Source organism: Hylobates moloch, unplaced genomic scaffold (assembly GCF_009828535.3).
Source record: "Hylobates moloch isolate HMO894 unplaced genomic scaffold, HMol_V3 SCAFFOLD_1, whole genome shotgun sequence".
Classification (NCBI taxonomy): domain Eukaryota; kingdom Metazoa; phylum Chordata; class Mammalia; order Primates; family Hylobatidae; genus Hylobates; species Hylobates moloch.
In genome coordinates, this window is record NW_026652276.1 from 19,292,986 (window position 1) to 19,305,181 (window position 12,196).

The 12,196-nt window shown below is 37.8% G+C and overlaps 1 protein-coding gene across 1 annotated transcript in view; it reads right to left on the reverse strand.

Moving 5' to 3' along the window:
• Positions 1 to 501: 501 nt before the first annotated feature.
• The window catches only part of SGPP2 (sphingosine-1-phosphate phosphatase 2), a 126,961-nt gene continuing 115,266 nt past the window's right edge, over positions 502 to 12,196 (reverse strand). Inside the window, exon 5 of the mRNA XM_032754356.2 lies at positions 502 to 676. Coding sequence (XP_032610247.1) covers positions 638 to 676 — 39 coding nt within the window. The 3' untranslated portion in view covers positions 502 to 637. The remainder of the gene's footprint in view (positions 677 to 12,196) is intronic.

Sequence of the window (12,196 nt, forward strand, 5' to 3'; positions counted from 1 at the left end):
TATTCTTTACTTGGTAAGGAACAAACGTAAAATTCCTTCCCATAGAGAAATATAACTAGACTACAAAGTATACAAAATACACAGCATATTCAAACACCTAGACCCAGTGATTCCACTCCTAGGAATTGATTCTAAGAAAATAACCAGAGACGATAATAAGGCTGCTCATGAAGTTACATACAGGTATGATTCCTGCTGGGTTCTAGTTAGGTTATTTCAGCTCATGCCATTTAAGTCCAAAAAGTAACACATGCTCCATTACAGAAACATCAGAAACAAGCAAAAATGCATAAAGTATGGAACATACATCATAATAAGAGAGAATCTAGAACAATAAATCAAGCATATTATGCTGCTTACACTAAAAATGAGATAAAAACCATGCTGCCTTCTTATTTAATAATATAGCAGGAACATTTTCCATTTGAAAAGACAAATTTCTGCAACCTCATTTTCTATGGTTTCAAGGTAACCATAAGTGAGATGTTTTAAACAGAATACAAGCGTTAAAGAAAGGATGATCCTAATTTTATATGAAGATATACTTGTTAGCATGGATAAAATGTCAGAAGGAAATAAAAATATTGAGAGTAATTTATTCTCTGTGTTGTGACATTACAGGTGACTATTATCTTCTCTATACTCCAGGATCTTCCAAATTTTCTAGAGTCAATACCTGTTATTTTATTATAATAAAATGAAATCAAGGAGGAAAAAAAATCAGAATGTAAAAATCAGAATGTTTCAAAACAGACTAAACTAGAAATGATTGTTTATAATTTTCATATCATTCCAAAAGAAGAAATATCCCTAAGAATCTATATAATAATCAACATACCATTCCTCCATGATCCAAGTAACTTTTAAAATAAAAGCATACAGGCCGGGTGCAGTGGCTCACACCTGTAATCCCAGCACTTTGGGAGGCCGAGGGGGGGTGGATCACGAGGTCAGGAGTTCGGGACCAGCCTGGCCAATATGGTGAAACCCCGTCTCTACTAAAAAATACATAAAAATTAGCCGGACGTGGTGGCGCGTGCCTATAGTCCCAGCTACTCAGGAGGCTGAGGCAGGGGAATCGCTTGAACCCAGGAGGTAGAGGTTGCAATGAGCTGAGATTGCACCACTGTATTCCAGCCTGAGTGACAGAGTGAGACTCTGTCTGGAAAAAAAAAAAAAAAAAAAGCATGCAAGATGTGTTTCCAGCCTTACCCTATGTATTGCATTGTTTGAAATACAGTCAACCTTTAATTCAGTGTACCATCCGAGGTTTATATGTAGCCTTTTAAATTATTTGGAAAAACAAAGAATCATTACACAAAACTAACATTTTCCAACGTTCAAATGCAGAAAGTTCTAAATCCCTTTGATTTTTTAACCTATTCTCATTTTCAGTTATAAAACTTAATATTTAGGGTAAAAGCTTGAGCTTTATTATATCTCATTACAGGAAACAATAATAGAGGCAGACAAGCTCCAGTGTGTAGAAAAGAATGCTAATAGAGCTACCCCAGGCATCAGAACAAATTTTAAAAGTAAATGCTTATATAAACACATAAAATAGAGTGTTTTCATTCTTAGCCAAACAGAAATACTCCTTTTTTTGGTAAACATCTCTGGGTATCTCAACAGCAGACCCTAAACCTGAAAACTCCTAGCATTTACTAATTCTGACCCTACATCACATTCCCATATGCAGTTTACTGCAACAAATTTCCATTCTATCTCCAAACATCTTCCCTGAAGAATGCTATTGAACAGGCCAACACCACACAAGGTTAGCTAGTGAGAAAGAAGGGGAGAGAACAAACCCATTCAGTCAATTGTTAGGAAAGAATGCATTCAGATCTTGAAACTATTTATGCCGAGAACTCTATGATTCTGGCATCTTCCCCTCTGCCAGGTCCCCTGCTGAGAATATGAAGGGCCTTCTCTGCCCTTGGCTGCCTTCACAGAGTAAGCTGAAGCCAGGAGCAGAGTAAAAGCCAAGACCCACTTCTTTGCAGATGCTGCGAATGTTTTGAATGCAAGCAGACACTGACATTAAAACAAACTGAAACAAACCAAAACACTGCAGTTATTCTAGAAAATAACTTTTAGTCATAGATCAGTCAATGTTTCCTAGTTAACAGACTCAGAATATTTATTCTTTTCTATGCTAGCTCAAAATGAATTCAATTTCTGAGAATAATGCAGATGAGATTCAATAGCAGCCAAATCACAAGGAGGAGGCAACATTATTCATGAATATGAATATAAATGATTACAGAGAGAAACCTACATGTAATTAGCATATGTATAGGGGAGAAAAGTGAATGCATAAGTTCAAAAATACTAATTTCCTATTGAAAGCACATCAATGTCCGTAGGGATCAATCAAAAACAGGAAGCTGATTTACCTGTCACATAGTATGAGCAAAAGCAGAAGAATCGCCTGATACAAATGGGTCTTTGAGTGGGCACTCTGTCACCGAAAGCATGTCCTTTCCATGTCATGACTATCCTCTGAGCCACCTTAGATATCCCAGCATTGTTACAAGTCTAGAACTAAAAATCACTAGGTGTGGAAAGAGAAGGCTTTGAAAAAGACTGAAAACTGACTGAGGCTCAGGAGTAACTACATGAGGCAGAAAAAAGTGTCAATTTGCACCTTCTGTAATTTTAGAATAAATGTCCACTTGGAAAGTGAGGATATCTGAACCTGCAGTTGAAATTGACATTTTTAACAGAAGATGGTTTTCTATAAGTGTGTTAAGAAAAATTATACAAAACATGGACAGAAGGTAAAACCTGATTTCTATGTCATATGGGGGCAAAGGCCACCCGAGGATTATAAAAGGGAAAGTACTTTGTTCAACTTATTGTTTACTATTGATTAATGATCTCAGACTTAGTGAAATGACAGGTTAGCTGGTAGATTTTTGTCTGGATGAAATGCAAATAATTTCGATTTGGTGGAAATGAAACCTACAAAGGTTACAGTTTGTTGCCCTGTAGGACAGTAGTAACCCTGAAGGACATGTAACTAGTTTTGTATATAACCCAGAAATCTCAACGTAATATTTATTAGATTGTCTATACATATTTACTAGTTCCTTCATTAAATCTTACTGTTACTTTCATTAATTAATGAATTTAATAAAATCTTTGACATATTCATTTTATATTTGGAAGGGAGTTATGATTTTACCATTTAAAAATTATACCCTAGCAAGTAGATAATTAGTTCAGTGTTTATTTATATGACTAAATATTTATAAAGAAAATTATGTTAGATGACTGAATATGGATATTGCATGTAAAAACAATTATAATTTTAATTTTGCTTTCCTTTGTATGTTCTCTTTAAATGGTGCTGGTTTGCTAAAAGGTAAGTAAGGCAGGTATTATGTTTCTCGATGTGATAATATAATAGTATAATTTGCATACTTTGTATAATATCAATATTAACTGGAAAAGTATTTGAGTATACTATATATTTCTAAACTTTATTTCATATCGAGCATGATTTAGGATGTGATCACTTGCTTGTCTTGACTTCACAGAATCTAACAAGTCCAAACAGAGGTCTTCATGAAACAGACAAAATTTCCCCACCCAATATGAACCGTTCTAATTATAATGAATCACAGGATTTGGCAGATCAATAGGATTGTGACATTAGATCAAACAAGCCTCCAGGCAGGTTACAACATCATCTTTGACAACTGCTAAGCAGCTTGCGAGAATGACAAGCCTAGGGAAGGGCAATCTGCTAGAAGACACAAAGACACTGCCAAATATTCAAGCGATTTTGCTCAAATCTGGGTGGGCAGAGGGGCCTCTGAGCAATAAGAGAACAGAAAAGAGTTACGTTGGACGCAATATAATTGTTAAGCAGGCCCGTGCAGGTTGAAATGTAATTGGCATTGTCACCATATTTGCTGGGATGTGCATCTACACTGTTTCAGTGCTTTTCAAACTGTATATTGCATTCAGATCTCCCAGGAAGTTTGTTAAAATGCAGGTTCTAATTCAGTAGGTCTGGGAGGGGCCTGAGAGTCTGCATTTCTGACAAACTCCCAGGTGATGCTGAGGTTCCTGGTCAGAGGATTCACCTCACTAAGTCACAGAGGCCAGTGTGAACTCTTCATGCTAAAGGGGGCACATCAGAGCTTCTGGAATGTTTTTTTTTTTTTCTTTTCAACGTGTGTAAAAGAATAAAAACATCTGAATTATATTAGTGCTATTGTAGTCTTTGAAAGTCCCAGAGTGATATTCCAATATAGTAATACATAAGCACAAATAGGCACAAGAGAAAAATCTGGAAATTCTTTGTAGACCTGGAGACATGGGTGTTCTCTTGCAGAGGAAAGTAAATCTATCGCAGCCCTTTGTCACTGACCTTGGGAAATGTTGCCTGAGCTGTTGAGTCCTGGCTCCTGTGCAAAAGCAAAACTCCCTGGGGAAATACTTTATATCCCTTCTACATACTAGGAACTAGAGGTTACTGGAGATTTTTTAAAATGTTAGTTGTTTTTTGCAGATTGTTCCAGTGAAGTCAAATATGGCCATGTTCTCTTTTTGATGAGGCTGAACAATCTCACTTACAGAGATTGTGACATCCTTGTTATTAAGTATGTTTCAAGTGAGCAGAAGGTTAAGCCATTTAATTTTATTACAATGGGGAGGTGACATCCAAGATGTAATGAGGCACAAGATTGTGGTGCTTAGGTGACCCTTTGCTTTCAGAAATGTGGTGAGTGCTCAGGATTATGGTATGGAAATCCAACTATGCCATAGGCCTATGCACATGAATTAATTTTATGCAGGTGTCACGGCTTTAAAAAAATCAAATAAATCATAGCACTTACTGGAAACCCTGTGTGATTTTAAACATATGATACATGACATGTTTATTTCCTTACCCAAGTGAGCATGTTTTAAGGACCATTCCCACAGGCATACGTAAACACAGACCTCAGCAGTGTTTTGAGATTAAAATGAAGTTCCAGACCTTTAGCTAATTTTCAGAGCATAGCTGCAAGCCAGCTACTTTGCTCTTCTACGTCCGCTGTATCCAATCAGCGTGCATCAATTCACCAACAGGATATATTTTGGTAACAGATCAGTTCTCAGGCAGTTTTATGGCTGTGATGGATAAACCATCCATTTGCCCTTTTGTGATGGGCTGGAATCTGCTATTTCTCTTGACAGGCTACTTGGCCCGGCTCAATTCTAAACTCTTTAAGGTGGAATTTCTCATTTTGAAACAGCCACCACAGAGAAGGGAAGGATAGATATTAATTCTTTTGAGAACATGGTTCGCTTTTTCAATTGTATTTGGGAGGTAGGGTTGCAATGATTAAGAGAAATCTTGCAAATCAATAGTTTGAGAGTTTTAAAATTGATTCCTAAACAATAACAGACAAAAGACATAAGCTCTTTGAAGGCCAGGTGTGGTGGCTCACGCCTGTAATCCCAGCACTTTGGGAGGCCGAGGTGGGCAGGTCACTTGAGGTCAGGAGTTCGAGACCAGCCTGGCAAACATGGTGAAACCCTGTCTCTACTAAAAATACAAAAATTAGCCAGGCGTGGTGGCACATGTCTGTAATCCCAGCTACTCGGGAGGCTGAGGCAGGAGAATCACTTGCACCTGGGAGGAGGAGGTTGCAGTGAGCCAACATTGTGCCACTGCACTCCAGCCTGGGCAACAGAGTGAAACTCTGTCTCAAAAAAAAAAAAAAAAAAAAAAAAAGACATAAGCTCTTTGAAACCCATGTACTTGTTTGATTGCCAAAGTTTACATTAAGTGTTGTTCTATTTTTAAAAAAGAAAAAAAGACACAGAGCAAAGAAAGAAATCATAATAAATGCAAGTACCAGTGGAAAAAGTAGAGCTATTTTTCATCGCAATAAAGTCTAAAATCTTTCCTCTCTTCCAAGAAATCCTATGTAAATAATAATAGAGCTCAAAAAATTACTTGTTCAGTCATTCAATAGCTATTACATGCTTTTATTTTTCATTAGCTATTACTTACCGAGAAATATACTTAGACAGGAGGAGAATAAGAATACTCTCTGTCCATTAAATAAAAATAGCTTTATTATTTAACAGTAACAAGTCAGGCCCGCTATTAAAAATGCATTTCGGAGCCCCTTGTCCATAACTAACGCCCCGTACACGCTCACAATTTTACAACAGTGGCGCCATATTGTACAAGCTGTTCTGTAACTTGCTTTTTAAGAAAGATTAATAATATGTCACAGGCACCTTTCCAAAATAACAGAGCTATATTATAGTCGGCCCTCCATATCCATGGGTTCTGCATCTGGATTCAACCAATCTTGGATCAAAAATATTTGAAAGAAAAAATGGATGGTTGTATCTGCACTGAACATGTACAGACTTTTTTTCTTGTCATGATTCCCTAAATGATAAAGCATAACAACTATTTACACAGAATTTACATATTAGAAACTGTAAATAATCTAGAGATGATTTACAATGTATAGGAGGATAGGCATTGATTATATGCAAATACTATGACATTTTATATACGGGAATTGAACATCTGTGGATTTTCATAACCATGGAGAGTTGTGGAATCAGTCTCCCACCTATACCATGGGAAAACTATATTTTAAGGCCTGTATAATATTCCACTCTATGACTTTGTTTAACAAGATCTGATTGATGGATATTAAATATATTTTCATTGTTTGCAATTAAATGCATTCATGAACATGTTGGAGGCATAGTACAGAATAGTAATTCAAAGCATGCATTCTGAAGTCAGCCTGCTTAAGTTAAAATCTCAGTTCAGCCTTTTAACAGCTACATGACCCTGGTCAGGTTACTTAACTTCTCTATGTCTTATCTGTAAAAATGGGATAATAATAGTGCCTCCTTAGTTTTCTGCTAACTACCCTATGAGGTAGTTAATAGATGTAAAGCACTTAGAATGGCACTTAGCAGATCAAATGCTTAGAGATACATCTAATATATGATATGCAAGACCCCTATACAGAAAACAACAAGATTAATAAGATAAACTAAAGACCTAAATAGAGGGATGTGCCATGCCCATGTATTGGAATAGTCAATATTACAAAAGATACCAGATCTCTCAAATTAATCTGTAGATTCAATTTAATCCCAGTAAAAAGTCCAGCATTGGAGAAAATGAAAAGCCAATTCCAAAATTTATATGAGAATACAAGAACAGTGAAGATAAATTTGAAGAACAAAGTTGGGGGACTGTCACTACCTGATATCAATACTTATAACAAAACTGCAGTAAATAATGACAGTGGCACTGGCATGAGGATAGACAAATAGACTAATGGGAAGAGTACTGAGTACAGTCCATGATTTTGTCTTCTGTGGTTTCAGTTACCCATGATCAACTGTAGTCCAAAAATAGGTGAATACAGTACAATAAGCTATTTTGAGAGAGAGACCACATTCACATAACTTTTATTACAGCATATCGTTATGATTGTTCTATGTTATTATTGGTTGTTGTTGTTAATCTCTTACTGTCCCTAATTTATAAATTAAGCTTTATCACAGGTGCATATATATAGGAATAAACATAGTATATATAGGGTTTTGTACTACCTGCAGTTTCAGACATCCTTTGAGGGTCTTGGAATGCATACCCTGAGGATAACAGGGAATGACTGCATGTATAAAGTCACTTGACTTATGACAAAGCCAATGTTTCTGTAAAAGGATAACGGGTAACCCTTTCAATAAATGGTGCTGAGTAAATTGGGTATTCATGTAGAGCAAAAAGGAATCACAGATCAATTCAATGTGGATTATAGATCTAAATAAGAAAAATAATAAAACCTCACAAACATAATAACAAAATATCTTTATGACCTTTTAGTAGTCAAAAAATATCTTACACAGGACATAAAATTTGTAATCCTAAGGTAAATATTGATGAACTGGACTACATTAAAATGAAGAACTTCTGTTCACTGCAAGATGCCAACAGGGTGAAAAAGCAAGCTACGGAGTAGGATAAAGCTCCAGGTTAGGCGACATAGCGAGACCTCATCTCTATGAGTAATAATACAAATTAGCCGGGCATGGTGGCACACACCTGTGGTCCCAGCTACTCAGGACCCTGAGGTGGGAGGATTGCTTGAAGCTGGGAGGTCAAGGCTGCAGTGAGCCTGCATGACAGAGTGAGACCTTGTCTCAAGAAAAAAAAAAAGAAAAAGAAAAAGAAGTTTGGAATATATGTATCTGACCAAGAACTCACCAATAAATCAGTAAGTGAAAGATAAGCAATCCAATAAAAAAATAGGTAAAAGACAAATCGTCACCCCATAAAGGAGGGTATCTAAATGGCCAATGAACATACAAAATGAAGCTAAATGTCATTATTAGGAGAAATTGAAACCACATGAGATACAAAGATGTACTCACAAGAATGGCGAAAATAAGAGTTATATTCACAAGTGCAAATAAGGATGTGGAGAACTGGAAATCTTAGACACTACTGGTGAGAATGAAATTGTTATAATTCTTTGGAAAACACAATGGAACATTCTAAAGCTGAACATATGCACGCCTCGGGACCCAGTAATTCTACTTCTACATTCATACTCAAGGGGAAAATATACATATTTGCTCTAAAAGGCACATAAAAGAAAGTTTGGGGTAGCATCATTTATAGTAGCCTCAAAATGGAACCAGTTCAAATATGCATCAATATCAGAAGGGATAAAGTGTGGTATATGGTCATGAGTTAGATGCTACACAACAACAAAAATTAATGAATGAGAGCTACATACAGCAACATGGTGAATTTCACAAATAGAACAGGGAGTAAAAGAAACCCGATACAGAACAAAGCATACTGTATGATTACATTTAAATGAAGTCCAACTAATCTATGGTTTCAGAGATTTGGGGAGCGGGTACCTTTGGGGAGACGCACAGTAGAGGGTATGAGAGAACTTCTGAGGTACTGATAATGCTGTATTTCCTAACATGGGTGGTGGTTACTTAGGTGCGTGTTTACTTTATTGGAAATTAACTGAGCTGCGCATTTACAATTTGTTTACTTTCCTCTACGCACACCACAGGTTAATAAAAATTTATAAAGTTTTAAATTGTTTTTCTTGCTCAGGCACAGTGGCTCACGCCTGTAATCCCAGCACTTTGGGAGGCCGAGGTGGGTGGTTCACTTGAGGTCAGGAGTTCAAGACCAGCCTGGCCAACCGTCTCTACTAAAAATACAAAAATTAGCTGGGCATGGTGGCGCATGCCTGTAATCCTAGCTACTCGGGAGGCTGAGGCATGAGAATCGCTTGCACCCAGGAGGCAGAGGTTGCAGTTAGCTGAGATAGCACCACCGCACTCCAGCCCGGGTGACAGTGAGACTCCATCTCAAAAATAAATAAATAAATAAATAAAATATTTTTCTTATTTTGAACCAAAAAAGTGGGGACGCACATTTCCTGTCTTATACAAGTAAGCCTCTAAAAGTCTCTTCTTAATCTCTAGGCACTACTTACACACCTATATCCAGATAAAGACCTAGGTACCAGGCCTCTATGAAATTCTCAATTCCATTAGGAACTGTAGAACTTTCTTCTCCTTCCCCGGCTATACTGTCCTTCCATTTATTAAATGAAGTATGCAAAGCATAAAACAGCATGTCTTGAGATACTTGCCAGCAGTCTTCCCTCTGTCCTAAGAACTGGTGCCTCAAACAGCCCCAAAGCCTCATGCTGCTGACACACTGCTCCATGGTCGTTTCTTACACAACTCTGCACTTGCCACAGTTAACTCCTAGAGTTTTAGAAACACAAAAGTGGGCATCCATGCTTGGATGGTATTTGCTGTTCCAAGACACTCTTATTACATTTTCTACAAGTCAAAGTTTATAAGCTGGCTGGATGTGGTGGCTCACGCCTGTAATCCCAGCACTTTGGGAGGCTGAGGTGGGTGGATCACAAGGTCAGGAGTTCGAGACCAGCCTGGCCATCATAGTGAAACATCGTCTCTACTAGAAATAAAAAAAATTAGCCGGGCATGGTGGTGGATACCTGTGTCCCAGCTACTTGGGAGGCTGAGGCAGGAGAATCGCTTGAACCTGGGAGGTGGAGGCTGCAGTGAGCCGAGATTGTGCCACTGCACTCCAGCCTGGGCGACAGAGCAAGACTCTGTCTCAAAAAAAAAAAAAAAAAGTTTATAAGCTAAACAAAATTATGTTGAAAAAATAATAAATGTATGATGTGGCCTGGGCTCCCATGTTAAATGCAATATTCAGACTAATGGATGAATCTTGTCAAATCTGACTCAATAAAGTGCAGATAAATAAGGGAGAAAAAATAGATTTATTGACAGATGACAGATAATATCCATTGCAATCCACTTGACATTTACTGTGCACCGCTGCCAGGTGTTCTGCTGGGAACTGTGTGCTGGGGGAGAATGTATACAAAGGTGAATAAAATAAGATTCTTACCTTCAAAGGACTCACAACCTACTGTGATGAACAGACGTGAATATAACCAATCATATGCTTATGCAATAGCTTGCTCTGATTGTTAATAAACTGATATTTATGCAGTACAGGTTCAGCATCCCAAACCTGAAAATTCACAGTTTGAAATGCCCAAAATCCAACACTTTTTGGATACTGACATGACATCACATGAAAAAATTCTACACCTGACCTCATGTGATGAGTTGCATATGTGATTAAAAATATTGCATAAAACCTTTAGGTTATGTGTATAAGGTGTATATGAAACATAAATGAATTTCATGTTTAGGCTTGGTTTCCATCCCCCAGATATCTCAGTTGGTAATTTCAAATATTCAAAAATCAGAAAAAAACTCCAAATCCAAAACACTCCTAGTTTCAAGCACTGCAGATAAGGGATACTCAACCTATGTGACCGAAGAGACTTTGGAATGAAAATCTCTTAAATGTCATTTTATCTACTGAACTAGAAATATTTGTGTTAACATTAAAATAAACAAACATCAGGAAATTAACATTCTTGTCTTTTCTGCTGGTAAATTGTTATTTTTCCTAGGAAGTCCACTCCTAGGAAATTATCCTAAGCATAGTTTCCCATAGTAAGCTGAGAAGAAACTAGACGACACCGGAAAAAGGGGTCCCAAAGCGTAATGGATGTGATCAACTGGCACCCTGTTAGGTATCCATTCCTACCTCCCAGCTGAACTGAAGATGTTGGAAAGATAAAAATGGCTCCCTTGGAAATTAGGTTCTACAAGTTTGATGCCTTCTTGCAGAATCTAGAAAGTGGCACAGAGTCTGTAGAAGCCATCTTCCTCCTGCTATTTCTGTGATCTGGCAAAGCCTCAGAAACGTGAGCTCCAACAGCAGGACTAAGGATTCCAGTGTCTAGTCACTGCTCTCAGTTTTCTAGAGGCAACCAAGGCAGCTACAGTGGCTGAGTTCAGCCTAGTGTCTGGCCATCTGATTGGTGAGCACTGAGAAGTGGGAGGTGGGAGACGGAGATCTGGTAGTGGTGCCGGACACTGAGCATAGCAATGATCTCTGTGCTCACCAAGCTCCTCCAACACTTTGTACGCACCACATTCCCTGTATTAAATTCCATTTTGCTTAAATACCTAGAATAGATTCTATTTTCTCCTCTAATATACAGCATTTAACAATGCTAAACCAGTTTCTTTGATTTGAAAATATTTAAGAACCTTTATAATTATTTTGGAGCTTCAAGATTTAATGGCTGCCCTGATGGGTTTTGGACTCACATGGAGCCAGCCTGCGGCCCCTTTCTTTTGGTCAATTTCTCCCTTTTTGAATGGAAGTATTTACCCAATCCCATTGTTTCTTGGAAGTAACTAACTTGTTTTTGATTTTACAGGTTCCTAGATGGAAGGGACTTGCCTTGTCTTAGATGGGACTTGGGACTCTGAACTTGTGAGTTAATGCTGGAATAAGTTAAGACTTTGGGGGACTGTTGGGCAGTCATGATTATATTTTGAAATGTGAGAAGGACATGAGATTTGGGAGGGGCCAAGGGCAGAATGATATGATTTGGATCTGTGTTTCTGCCCAAATCTCATGTTGAATTGTAATCCCCAATATTGGAGGTGGGACCTGGTGGGAGGTGACTGGATCATGGGGGTGGATCCTTCATGAATGGTTTAGCACCATCCCCTTGGTGCTGTTCTAGTGATAAGAGTTCTC